General features: G+C 53.4%; 1 protein-coding gene across 1 annotated transcript in view; it reads left to right on the top strand.

Moving 5' to 3' along the window:
- The window catches only part of SWAP70 (switching B cell complex subunit SWAP70), an 89,179-nt gene extending 76,001 nt beyond the window's left edge, over positions 1–13,178 (top strand). The window contains exons 7-12 of the mRNA XM_075546090.1: positions 87–268; positions 1,332–1,439; positions 4,148–4,314; positions 10,961–11,159; positions 12,348–12,444; positions 12,888–13,178. Of these exons, the coding sequence (XP_075402205.1) occupies positions 87–268; positions 1,332–1,439; positions 4,148–4,314; positions 10,961–11,159; positions 12,348–12,444; positions 12,888–12,994 (860 nt within the window). The 3' untranslated portion in view covers positions 12,995–13,178. The remainder of the gene's footprint in view (positions 1–86; positions 269–1,331; positions 1,440–4,147; positions 4,315–10,960; positions 11,160–12,347; positions 12,445–12,887) is intronic.
- The last annotated feature ends 770 nt before the right edge of the window (positions 13,179–13,948 follow it).

Here is a 13,948-nt window from a genome sequence, read left to right as displayed (position 1 = left end):
CCCCTCTCCACCAGTGTGCGTCCCACCGTGCCACTCACAGGCTAGACTAACCTGCTCCTTCTCTCCTCCTCCTACCCCGTTGACAGCCATTCATTCTACCATTCATCTGTTGAAGCTGGGCAGCCCCCCACCACACAAAGAAGCCCGAGAGCGTCGGAAAGAACTGCGGAAGAAGCTGCTGGCTGAGCAGGAGGAGCTGGAGCGACAGATGAAGGAGCTGCAGGCAGCCAACGAGAACAAGCAGCAGGAGCTGGAGACTGTGAGGAAGGTGGGACTGGGCGCTGGGCCAGGGAGTGGGGTTGGGGGCATGGGGGAAAGACGTGGAGGGGGAACTCTAGGCAGTGGGGAGCTGCTCTCCATTTCACTGCAGGAGCCCCAGCCCCTATGTGTGAACTTGGAGTCTACCGAGACTAGGGTAGTACGGACTCGGGGTGTTTCTGCAGAGCTGAGCGGAGGCAGCCTGGCTCCACCAGCCCCACACATTGTAGAGCAGCAAAAGCATACGTCTGGAAAGGCATGTCGTGAGCCCACGTGAATTTTGTCCAGAAGGGCTGGGAAGTTCATTCCCTGCCTGGAGACCTGGGTAAAATGTCGTCGTTACCGCTTTTTAAATCATCCGTCATGAGTACCTTCAAGACTCTCATGGTAAAATTGTGATTTTTTTTTTAAAGTCTTAAAAATGCAGCAGGGGATGGTGGCCCAAATGCTCCTGAACGGAACTTAGTGGATGTTGCCAATTCATGTTTGCTTGTTTTTCTTTTAAATATTCTATCTGCAATCTGGTTTTAAGAATATTTCCAGAGATTATTATTATCATTTTATTTTAAATTCTCCACTGGTTAGGGTTGTTTCTCCGGAGAAAGTGTTTGCAGGGCTTCCCATGCCTCCCTTCCCGGAGCCGAGCTCTGATACAGATGTAAGGGAAGGCAGACCCGAGGACAAGATCTCACAGAAGAAGGAGCCCGAGAAACTGCGGGAATCCCATTAGCTTCTCATTTCATTTTCCTACCGACGTTTGGAAGCCCCCTCGCACAGCTTCGCGCTCCCGAATGCGTTCGCAGGTGCCTCGAGACCATGACCGAACACATTTGGTCCTTGGCAGAAAGTGCCCAGCCGTCCCCGGGGTCATCGTTTCCCTAATTTGCTTTGTACGCTGACGAGGGGCCCTTGTCGGACTGCAACGTCAGTGGACCTAAAAGTTGTTACTTCTGTCTTTCTGACGGGGAAGAACGGCGGGCTTTCCCGTGTGTTCTCGGGTGGCGGCTCCCCTCCACGTGCGCTTCCACTGACCCCATTCCTGCTGTGCTCTGGGTGGGCTTTTGATGGGGCAGAAACTGGAAGAAGCAGCCTCTCGAGCAGCCGAGGAGGAAAAGAAGCGCCTTCAGACTCAAGTGGAGCTGCAGGCCCGGTTCAGCACCGAGCTGGAGCGGGAGAAGCACGTGAGTGGCCCTGGGCGGGGGTGGGGGCAGCGGCAGCGTGGGCAGCGCGGGCCAGTGGGCAGCGCGGGCCAGTGGGCAGTGTGGGCCAGCGGGCAGTGTGGGCCAGCGGGCAGTGTGGGTTAGTGGGCAGTGCAGGCCAGCAGGTCAGTGGGCAGCAAGGGCCAGTGGGCAGTGTGGGCCAGTGGGTAGTGTGGGTCCGTGGGCAGTGCCGGCCAGCGGGCAGTGCGGGTCAGCAGGCAACGAGGGCCAGTGGGCAGTGCGGGCCAGCGGGCAGTGCGGGTCAGTGGGCAGCGCGGGCCAGCGGGCAGGGCTGTGAGGCCCGAGTGTGGCTGTCTGCACAGCTTGGCTTTGCCACTGACTTGCAGTAGGACAGCGCTTCTCAACCTTGTGGGTCACGACCCTTTCACAGGAGTCGCCCAGTTCATAACAGTTGCAAAATGACAGTGATGAAGTAGCAACAAAAATAATGTTCTGGTTGGGGGTCACCACCACCTGAGGAACTGTATGAAAGGGTGGTGGCCTGAGGAAGGCTGAGGACCGCTGCAGTAGGAGATGAGGGGCGGCTCTCTGTTCATTCACTCATCTACTGTCCATTTGTTGGGCACTTCCTGTGTGCTTGATACTGAACCAAGATGGAAGGAAGTACCAGACACCTCGCTTCCAAGGCCCCTACCTAAAAATGGATTGGAATGGGATGCTGGCTGCTTTATGTCCTGGTCTCCTGGGCCAGTCCCCGCCACCCTGGTATCATTGTTCATACCATCCCTTTACATTCTCCAGAGGGCCCTGGTTTGGATGGCAGGAAGACATGGGGTAAAGTAAGCATGTGACCTTTGGCCTGCAGCCTGTGTAGTGAGCAAAACGGGGCTTCTCGAATTGTGAGATCCTCTGAATTCGGACTTGCTCCTCTGACTGTTCTTGGAGGGCGTCCCTCAGAGGCTGGTTGCTGACCTTCTCACACTGAGTGACCCCGTGGGTGACGTGCCCATTCCTTTCCCTTTAACATGTACCCAGAGGAAGACGCGGGTGCTGTCAGAGAAAGTGTGTGTGTGTGTGTGTGTGTGTGTGTGTGTACACACCCAGAGGAAGACGCGGGTGCTGTCAGAGAAAGTGTGTGTGTGTGTGTGTGTGTGTGTGTACACCCAGAGGAAGACGCGGTGCTGTCAGAGAAAGTGTGTGTGTGTGTGTGTGTACACCCAGAGGAAGACGCGGGTGCTGTCAGAGAAAGTGTGTGTGTGTGTACACCCAGAGGAAGACGCAGGTGCTGTCAGAGAAAGTGTGTGTGTGTGTTGTGTGTGTGTGTACACACACCCAGAGGAAGACGCAGGTGCTGTCAGAGAAAGTGTGTGTGTGTGTACACCCACCCAGAGGAAGACGCGGGTGCTGTTAGAGAAAGTGTGTGTGTGTGTGTGTGTGTGTGTGTGTGTGTGTGTGTGTACACCCACCCAGAGGAAGACATGGGTGCTGTTGGAAAGTGCTCTACCCACAGACGGAGAGGGGCGGGCGTTTCCTCTCTGTACTTTCTCCCTGGACATTGAAAGTGGGGGGTTATCTTAGGAGCTCTGGGGTCTTAGGAGAATGAAGTGAGCTACTGCAGGTGAAGCCATCAATTGCAGACACGTTTGCCAAGGGGCATATTACTGTATTTAGGATGCCCTTGTCTTTGAACGTACGGTTTCAGAACCTTTGAATGCAGAAGGGAAAGACTGTACATGTGCTAAGGCCCTAGTTGACCTGCGGGAGGTTGGGGAGAGAGGCAGCCAGAAACGTGCAGGGAGTGGTTGCTGACGAACCTGGCCCTTTCCCTCTGCGGCAACACTGCGCCTGCTCTGGCTGGTTCACTGCATTTAGCAGAGACTGTTGGCAAAGAGGTTGCAGCCTTAGGACTGAAAGGAATTTCAATATTAAACTACCCAGAGAAACATTTCTTTTTCTTGACTTGACTCTTGTGGGTATATGTGTAAGAACTCTGGTGGCACAGTGGTTATGTGTGGGACTGCGATCTGATTTCAGTCCCAAAGGTCAGCAGTTCAAAACCACCAGCCGCTCTGTGTAAGAAATCTGTGCTTTCTATTCCTTTAAAGAGTTATACCTGTCAGGCAGGCTCAGTTCTGCCCCGCCCCATAGGGCCACTATAAGTCAGCATTGACTTATTGGCAGTGAGCATTGTGTGGTAGAAAGTTGAGCCATGAGGGGTGAGTTCAGATCCAGGTTCAAAGGATACCCCGAGGCCACACAGTTTCAGGAGCCCCATCAGTCTGTTTTGTTTTTGGTTTTTTGTTCCACACCTTCCTCCCATTCTATCCTGGACATCTGACTACGATCCTTTTCAGAGCCTGAGTTGGGCTCCATCCAGGTCTTCTGGCTTCAGGGGGGTGGGTGATCCTTTAGTCCGTTGCACTTACTGTTTCTCTGTCTACGACTTTCTTCACACCTCTTTGCTCTAGATGGGGAGAGACCTGTAGCTGTACCCTAACTGGCCACTCACGAGCTTTTAGGACCCCAGCTGCTACTCAACCTGTAGGACAGGATCGAACTGCCGCTGTGTAAATCTGCCCCTCTTGATGGGAGTGGACTACCTCATCTTTCCCCGTGGAAAGGCTGGTGGTTCGTCAGCAGGCCAGTTCAGTAACTCCGTATATCACCCCCCGGTGGCAGTTGAGAGAAAAGTGAACCTGCTTTTAAACATGACTTTCTTACACCCCCAGATCCGCCAGCAGATGGAAGAGCAGGTTGCCCAGAAATCCTCGGAACTGGAACAGTATTTGCAGCGAGTACGCGAGCTGGAAGACATGTACCTACAGCTGCAGGAGGCTCTCGAGGACGAGCGGCAGGCCCGGCAAGACGAGGAGACCGTGCGGAAGCTTCAGGCCAGGTGCCAGACCAGCTTGTGTACTTGGTCTTTGTGTGCTGTGCTTGGGCCCTCGGAGTTTCTAGGGGCCTCCTGCTCTGGATCACGGAACTCCAGGTGGAGGTCTGGATTGGAGAGGCCAGGAGGCTGACTGGGCTCTCGTCAATCTGGGGCACGGGAAGGCCCTGCTGTTTTAGAGCAGTCTGGTGGGGCGCATTTTCTAGTCATATTCTAGAATAATTCCAGGACCAGCTGTAACGAGAGCCTGCTTTCTCAGACATGGCCCAGACCAGAGAGGGCCGGCACTGCCCCAAGTGTGCAGCCTGGGGTCTGCTTGAGCTAGAGTCGGAGCCATTTGGAGAGGATAAGAATTGTATGAGCCCCCAATAAAATGATTTTATTTTAAAAGAAAGAAAGAAAGAAATTGGCATTTCCCACCTAGTCACTCTGGACTGGCAACATTCTTTACATAATCTTTCCTTAAAATCCTAGTTTTTAAAGTGCTTGGGGGAAAAAAGTGTTCGAGAACAAAACTCTCACCCCCACCCCAATGCTTCCCCTTTAAGGTTTAAAATCAGGTTTAGTATCTGTGACAGTCCTGTCTCAGGTGAGAACAGTTCCATTTCGGAGCAGCAAGGGAAAAAAGGGACAATGGAGATCCCCAAAGGGGATGTTTGAGCCATTCACCCTCTTTGCATGCTTTAAGCCGCTTTGTCAGGAGTGTGAATTACATGGGAAGCCGTGTCTCCTGCCGGAACCTGGTTATCCTGTGGCTGTGCCGTGCGCTTCGCGCCGTGGCCTCTCTGCGTCTGGGAGCAGCTGGCGCCGTGGTGGTTTGAATCAGACTCACCCGTAGAGCTTTTAAAACAAAGAAATACAGGTATGAGGCCGGTACCAGGTTTAATGAAGCAAACGATTGTGGGTAGGAGCCAGGCCTGAAGCTTGTGTGCTTTTTAATTGTGATAAATGTACCGACCAAAACATTGTCAACATTTTGCATATGTTAAATCCGGCAGCGTTAATAATGTTTATCCTGTTGTTCAACCATCATCTGTCATCTCCCTTAAGAGGATCTCGGTGTCCCCCAAAGTCTGAGTGGTTTTTTTCATTTTCTTTTCAAGTTTTGGTCAGCACCACCCCTCAACAAAAAAGCAGTCTCGATGAATTCGTATGGGGCTTTGACAGATGTAAACTGCTGGCGCGGAGGTTTTCATCTCTGAGTATAAATCTAACTGCTTGTGTGCTGCTGCACTGGGCCCCGCCGGCGGGGAGCACAGCCCAGGGTCTGGCCTTTTCTTGGGGTGCAAAGGCCATTTTACAGAATTGTTTGCCCTCCCCCTCGGTTTTTGAGCTGGAAGTGGACAGCTCTGCCCCCTCTAGTGGGCATTTTTGTCTTCCTTGGCTTAGTGGTCCTCGTGAAGGTAGGCCAGTCCCCTCCCTTCTCCAAGTCAAGGAGGCTGAGACCTCCTCCTAATTCTCTCCATTAGGGCTTTCTCCTTGCTCCCGCCCTGGACAGGCCTTTCTGCGGAGAACAAGCCTGGGAGGGTGCAGCGGAAACATTTATAGCTAGCGCTGGTGAAGTGAGGCATGAATAATCATAGACCAGGAGTGCACTGAAGGGGTTCCTTTCCGAGTGGGACCCAGGGGTTGAGCACTAGGTGGTCACGGTCAGCAGTATAAACCTGACAGCTGTGCTGAGGGCGAAAGATGTGGCAGTCTGCTTCTGGGAAGATGCTCAACCTTATGGGGCAGTTCTGCCCTGCCCTGCAGGGTCGGTGGGGGTTGAAATGGAATCAAGGTGACAGATCAACGTTTTTTTGGGGGGTGGGTGGAGGCTTGTTGGGGATGGTCTTGGAGTATTGTGTTAGACTGGGTTGTCTAGGGAAACAAAACCAGTGACACTCATAATGTATAAGCTAGACCTTTAGGTCAAGAGGTTATTGACTAGCAGCAAGGTGGCCCAGCCTAGCGAGTCCAACGCCAGTCCATGAACCCCGGGCTGGCCGGAGCCCTCTCCAGCCTTGCCAGGCCGATGGAGCACACAGGTGAAGGGGAAGCTGAGAGATCGCAGGGCAGGGCTGGCACTGCCCGGGCCTGTGGTCCACATGTGGCTGTTCCTGGAGGCAGACACAGAATCCAGCAAACAGGAAGTCGGAGGGCAGGAGAGAGAAACGTTCTTCGTGCCTCCCTTTTGAAAAGGCCTTACCCGCCAGGAGGCCTCACCAGGCTACGCTCTGGTTGGCAGGTTGCGGTCTACCCCTGCCTCCACACAGGTACCATCAGGTTGGCATAAAATCCAACCACCACTGATAGAGAGGCAGTAAAAGGGAGCTGATGTCAGGGAATGCAGGAAGCAAAAGTATGTTTGGAAACTGATTGTGGTAGCAATTATGCAATACTGCTTGATGTGATTGAACATTTTGGAATAATATGGTATCTGTACGAACGTCCAGTAAAATGGCTTTTGGAAAACAAAAAAACAATCTAACCACCAAATTATCTCACTGTATGATGGATAGGTCTTTCCCTGTCAGGATCTTAAGTTTTCCAGAGCTATGTTTCATAGTAAGTTAAATTATTTAAACCTAAGAACTTTGATTTAAACCATGTGAGCCTCATTACTCGGGTAATATTTTTTTGTGGTTGGGGTGTAGGCTTTCACAGTGGGTCAGGTTCTCACTCAACACTTCTGACTCAGGTGGTTCAGTGACATTGGCTACGTTCTTTGCAATGTGTGAGCACTCTCAGTATTTCTGTTCAGGTCGTTCCATGTCCATTAATCTAGTTTCCCTACCCCCTTATATTCTCATCTAGGCTGTAAGGTAATTACTGACTGTTCACTCTCACACAGGTGACTCATTTCTCACAGGAGCGCAGTACTGACAGGTGGTCCTTTATTCCTGAGCCACTGAGTTACAGCTCCAAGATAACCTTGGGGTTGCTTCTGGTTCAAGGTCTGAAGAGCACCTCAGGACTGTCATCAGGGAGTCCTCCATCTCAGCAAGTCCAGTAGAGCTGGGTTTGGTTCTGGAGGGAGTTGAGGTACTCGGTGCACCGGTTTTCCTCCTGTTTCATCAAGGTCCATCTCCGGGCCCTGATTAGAATGGTCTGTAGTGGTAGAACTGGGCACACCTGGTTCTTCTGACTTGAGGGTAGGTGATCATAGTTTATGTAGACCAGTGGTTCTCAATCTGTGGGTCGCGACCCCTTTGGGGGTAGAATGACCCTTTCATAGGGGTCACCCGATTCATAACAGTAGCAAAATGACAGTGATGAAGTAGCAATGAAAATAATTTTATGGTTGGGGGGTCACCACAACGTGAGGAACTGTATTAAAGGGTCGAGGCATTAGGAAGGTTGAGAACCACTGGTGTAGACTGTCCTGTAGATTCGTTTCTCGGTTTCCTTCTCTGTCTTTTGCTCCCAGTGAGTATAGACCGGGGGCCGACAAACTGCAGCTTGGGAGCCTGTGCGGCTCCTTCAGGCTGTACGTGTGGCCCTGGAGTAAAATGGAAGGCTATTATTCAGATAACGGTGATTCCATTTGTTTGCAACAATATATTTATGGCTCTGGAGTAACTTTCAAATGGCTGTGGGGGACAGGATCGGCTCTCCCACCTCAAACGTGTGCCGACTCCCAGTATAGGCCAATGGTTGTATCTTAGATGGTGTTTGTGAAAGCTGTTAAGGTCCCAGCCACGAGTTCCCAAACTAGAAGGGCAGAACGGACCTACCTCCCCATTAAAAGCGAGGTTTATTTTCTGGTTGATGCTGACTCACAGCGACTACATGGAACAAGGGAGTAGAGTGGCATTTCTGAGGTTCTAACTCTTTAAGGGAAGCAGAAGACCTCATCTTTGCCCTTTTTTTAAAATAAATTTTTTTTTGTTTAGCCTCGTCTTTGTCCCGAGGCATTGCTGGTCGGTGTCGATTGCTGGTCATGTAGTTGGCCGCCCACCTCCGGACGCACCAAAGCACCAGGATTCCTGTGTGATGTGACAATGTCAAAATCAGCATCAAAGTGTGTACCAACGGGCCAGAACGATGGGTTTTTTTGACGAAGAAGATGGGTTAAAATTCAACAGAGCAAGAACGGGATCCAATAGAGGCCTTAATGGCAGCTTATTTGAAAAGAGTCGGGGTTTTAATTCCCTGGGATGTTGGCAGAAAGCTCATCTCCTCTTAGCCGAGCTTGATGAACGCGAGGTGCGGAGCAAATGCGGTAATGTTCACGCAGTAACACGAGCTGAGGTTTGTGCTGCGCTTCCCATGTGGAGGCATGTTCTAAGTGCTGTGCACGAGTCACCACGTCAGCTCCATCAGTAAGTAAGCCTTTGATGGTAGATACTGTCTGGGTTCTTCTTCTTCTTCTTTTTAATATATATATGAAGAAGCTGAGGCACAGAAATGCTAAAGCCTTCAGTCAGGGGCTCTTGTTTGCAAATTCCAGAAACAGAAACGAATTCGTTAGCCGAAACTATCAAGGAACTGATTAGAAGGATCTGGAATTGCTCCCTAATGCCCTAGGCAACCAGCTGCCAGGCCTTAAACACACGCAGGAGCCAGGGAAGCTGAGCGGTCACCCAACAACCTACCCCACTCGAGGCCACGGCGGAGTCCAGGGAGGATGGCACTCACGTCAACACTGGTTGGTATAAAGTACGGGAAGTCACCTTGGCTCCTCTCACTTGGTGTTACCGCCCCCCCGCGAGGTACATTCTCCACGGTTGCTTGTTCTGCATTGCTTGCTTCAGGGTCAGAGTTCTAGAAGGGTCTGCCATCAGGTAAGCCCAGCTCGTGCATCCACTGTGCCCTGGCTTCTGAGAAGCAGGGGGTCTGCCTGTGACTTTGGTCATGGCGGACGAGGCCCACCTCCCACAGGGGGAGAGGGGGAGGGAGGTTCTGTGGCACGGGGGTGGGGGGTGCTGACACCGCACAGAAGAAGCAGCTGCAAATAGCCCTCGCTGCGTCTTCACTGCCAGGACGGATAAACGCGATCATGGTTTTTGTCGTCGACTTCTTTGACCATGGACGCTACAGAAATAACGAACCTGAGGCTCGTGGTGAGGGTTTTGGGACTGGGGCACCAGTGAGACTTTGTGTGGGGAGTTTCAGACTCGTGGTGAGCCGCCCCCATAAGGTTTCTCAAGGCGGTTTCTTGGGAAGCAGATTGCTGGGCCTGTCTCTGAGACTCCTTTGGACAGGTTGGGAATCTCGTAGAAGATGCTGAATAAGTGCATGTTGGATGAAGTAGCCCTGTCTGTTCGTGTCCAGCCCCACTTGCAGTGTTGTGTTCAGTAGTCGGTGCCCCTCCAGGAGACGCTGCAGAGCTGGAGCGTTTCTCAAGCAAGAGTGAGTGTGGAAGCTGTGTCCCCACAAGTAGAGCTGGGGACGGGCCCCTGGTCGGTGCTGTCACAGCGCAGAAGGCATCTACAGTTCTTCAAGGAACCAGGGCTGGTGGACGGGAGAACTGGTGTTGGTAGAAGAACGAAGTCTGTCTTTTTCAAATGTCATTCAGATGAGAGAGACCATTAGCAGGAGGCCAGAACGGCATCCAAGGGTTTTCTGAGATGCAGGGTCTTAGGCCGCGGAGGGCAAAGGAGGCTGCCACAGAGACACGATTGGTGGCACGTTCATACCTCACGGTTACAGGTGGGACTAGGGGAGTAGGGATGGAGCACGATCGGGACACGTACATGATGCTCTGCAGAAGAGCTTACAAGGTTGGTCCAGGGCCCTCTGAGCAGGACTATAGGGCAGCGGTTCTCAACCTTCCTCATGCCCCGACCCTTTGACCCCTATCATTACATTATTTTCATTGCTACTTCATACCTGTCATTTTGCTACTGTTAGGAATTGGGCGACCCCTGTGGGAGGGTCGTTCGACCCCCAGGTTGAGAACTGCTGCTATACAGCATGCATGATTCATGACTATTCAACCTCAGTGCTGTGATCTCCATCAAGGATACACCCGGGCAAAGCCCCCAAGGAAGACTGCCCCTCTCGGGGTTGGCTGGGGGGAAAGGAAGTAATCCACTCTCCAGTGCACTCTGCCAAGGGCAAGACTGTTCATGTCCCTGGTTAATGGTCAGAAGGAATTCAGTGGCGGCTTATCCGCGTGGGGTCTCTGCAAATGGATTTTGGGCTTTCACTGTTATCCATCGCCTTCTGCAAACTGGGTGCTCAGAGTTTAGGCTCCACTACAGTCTCCTCCCCTGACCCTGGTTTTCCCATTGGTTTCCAAGCATGTGCGTCTAAAATACTCGGCAGGTACTTGTCCAGTCAACGGTGCACACTATTATTCTAGCTGTTGTCAGCTGCTCCTTTGCTCATGTCTTCATGAGCCGAATGCACTTTCCCTCGCTGGGAAATGTCGCGCCGTCATTTGTCGCGAGGCACGTATTCAGACCAGAGCAGCACCCCAGTTTACTCTGAGGATGCACTCAGGTGCTGGACTTGGCTCCTACCTCCGTGCCTAGCCCTCATCCTTCCCTCTGTGTGAGCTTGTTATTTCTTGCGAAGAAGAAGGACGCCGTGGGGCTCTGGCGCAGGACAGGCACCTTGCCCACCTTGTGATGGTGGCCCCTGTGGTCTCCGTCACAGCCTCTCCCGCTGGCTCCGGTGGGGTGCTGCCCTGGGCGGTGACCCGAGCTCTCGGTCCACTTTGTAGGCTGCTGGAGGAGGAGTCCACCAAGAGGGCGGAGCTGGAGAAGTGGCACGTGGAGCAGCAGCAGGCCATCCAGACGACGGAGGCAGAGAAGCAGGAGCTGGAGAACCAGCGCGTGCTGAAGGAGCGGGCCCTGCAGGAGGCGATGGCGCAGCTGCAGCAGCTCGAGCTGGAGCGGAAACAAGCACTGGAGCAGTATGAGGTCAGTAGACTTGTCCGTGCGCACGCGTCTAACGGGTTCCAAACAGATTTCGGTGGTGGAATCTCGGTCTGTCTGCCGACCTCCAGGCTGGCAGAGGCCAGCTGCTCCCGGAAAAGGGGCAGCTGTGGAAACGCACAGGGGCAGCTCTCTCCTGGCCGGCAGGGCTGCTGTGAGTCGGACTCCGTGGATGGCAGTGAGTTTTAGACAAGGAGCTGGGGGACACTCTGCTAGATAAGCACTTTGCTGCTGACCTCGAGTCTGGCAGTTCAAACACACCAGCTGCTCCCTGGAAGGAAGACACGCCTTGGAAAACTTCCACAGGGTCGCCAGGAGTGGGAATCGACTCAGGGTGGGAGTGGGTTTGAGGAAGCAGGAGAATGAGAGGAAGCCTTTCCAGGGGATGAGGTCTATCTAGAGTCTAACCAGAAACCACAGTCATTTGGGAAGTTCAGCATAAGAATGTTTCACTTGAGCTGAAAGGCAGAGGAAGTTCAGGGAATTCAGGAATGGCCAAGGTGAGAAGCGGCCACCCCTGCAGGGTGGAGGTGGGCACTCGGAAGGGGCAGGTCCCCCTGTGCTGAGGGCCCGGCCTCCGCCCCATGGGTGGCAGTGAGACTTGTGGTGGCGCACTGCTAACAAAGCTCCTGGGGCTCACGGGGCTGCGGCTGCCACGCAGCGGAGGCAGGCACCATGGGTGCTCCATGCACCCCAGCAGCAGACCAGGAAGGGCTCATTGGGACCTGCGTGAAAAGCCTCACCTGCGTCTAGTGTCCCCTCCGCACCCTCCGGTGCCAGTGGCTAACAGGGCCAGGCGGCGAGGGAAGGCTGTGCCCAGATCAGAAGCCAGCGAGTGAGGGGTGGGTTTGGATGTGAGAGGCAGTGAGCTGATAGCAGGCACACAGGGCTCTTACACAGTCATCGGCAGCCAGTGTGGATCAAGTGGCAGGAGCACGGGCCTTTCAATCAGGCAGCTGCGTTCAAGTCCTGGCTTGGCTGCTTCCACCTGTGGGACGCTGGGCAGGCTCCCTACCCTCATCCATCAGCTCGAGGAATAATACCTCCTACGTCTCCGAGAGGCTGGGAGGAGTTGAGATGAATCACGAGCATCCATGCAGTGCCCGGCCATTGCTACCTGGTCCTCACACGCCTGTGTATCGGTCCACACAGCCTGAATTTGCTCTGTTCCAGGGAGTCAAAAAGAAGCTGGAGATGGCGACCAGTAAGACCAAGAGCTGGAAGGACAAAGTGGCCCAACACGAGGGATTGATCCGACTGATAGAACCTGGTCAGAGGCTCTTTGAAACAGCATGCGTCTGTTTTTTGGGATAGGGTGGGGTGTGTGTGTGTGTGTAGCCCAGATATCCAGAAATTGAGCTGTTTTGATTAGAGGACCCAGTGACTCTCCTTTGTGTACCTCTTCTAGCTGTTTGGGCAAAGAGCCCTGCTGTTGTGGTGGGCGAAGAGCAGGCTTTGTACTCCCACTGAGTCACCGGGTCAGAAGCCCACAGGAGCAGTTCTACCCTGTCCTAGAGGCTCAGCCTGCGTCAGAGTCCACTCGATGGCAGGGAGGAGGCGAGTTGCTTTGGCCGGTGGAGCATGCCATTCACACACCTCTGTGGATGTTTCTTGGAGGAGACATAAAGTAGAACACTGACTTTTGTGGAGACATGAGCGTGTACGTTGAAAGATGGCGACGTTTCGGGCAATCACAGCATGTTTGTCTTCTAGGTTCCAAAAACCCTCACCTGATCACTAACTGGGGCCCTGCAGCGTTCACCGAGGCCGAGCTGGAGGAGCGGGAGAAGACCTGGAAAGGAAAGAAGATGGCTGAGTAAGAGGTGGCGGAGCGGTTGGAGAGCTGGTGCTAAACGCCAGCAGCCCTGGCTTCCCGGCTGCCTGTTCGTCCTTCAGGGCCTCCAACTGCGTGAGGACGCCCCGGGGAGCCTTCTCATTTATCTCCTGCTAGGAACTTTCTTAAGGTTTCTGGCTGCTTAATAAACACACGTCCTTTTTATTTAATGATCTCTTGGAGGTGCCTTTGTAAGAAAAAACGCGGTTCTTACCGGAACTAGCTCTGTATCTCTGTGCCTTCGAAATTCCTTAGCTCCTTGGAATGTTAGCCACTTGGCCGTATTGTCCATGTCCTCGGAAGCTGGCAGGTGCACGAGGCCTATGAGCCCTGGGTGGGAAACACAATCCCTCCCACGTTTTGATTCCGTATCACTCCAGGACCACTCCAGAAGAAATGAGGGAAGGACGTGTCTCAGAGAAGCTGATGACCCCACAGGGGTCTTAGGGGGTGGGGAGACGGAAGAGCCCGTGCCTGGGGGCAGAGTGATAGTGGGATATGCATGTGTTTATACTTGGGGGGAGTGGCATGGTGGACCACATGCCTTTGTGGGGTCCTTCCCTAGCCTGATGTGTCCCCAGATACATCTGAAGGCACGAAGGGAGCTTAGCTGTGCCATGCTGCCCCTCTGCCCCTCTGCCCGTGCCGGCACTGTCAGCCTGCTCTCCGGCTCGACATGAACCCCAGCAGCGCAGCGCACACGGCGCATGTGTGGGGTGAAGGAGAGTCCCTGAGCTGGAGAGCATTTCTGATTTGCGTCCTGCCTTTCGTGGCACAGACTCAGACGTGCAGCCGCCCTTTTAAACAGCGGGAGAAAGACGCGACTTTCTCCTCCCAGGAAGAGTTAGCAGTCTTCGAAACCCGCAGGTTAGTTCTGCCCTGTCTGATGAGTCAGAACCGACTCGGTGGCAGCGAGTTTGTTTTTTTGTTTAAGATAGAC

The sequence above is a fragment of the Tenrec ecaudatus genome, chromosome 4 (genome assembly GCF_050624435.1).
Source record: "Tenrec ecaudatus isolate mTenEca1 chromosome 4, mTenEca1.hap1, whole genome shotgun sequence".
Classification (NCBI taxonomy): domain Eukaryota; kingdom Metazoa; phylum Chordata; class Mammalia; order Afrosoricida; family Tenrecidae; genus Tenrec; species Tenrec ecaudatus.
The sequence above is the reverse complement of the archived record's forward strand: the minus strand, read 5'-3'. Positions and strand labels throughout refer to the sequence as shown.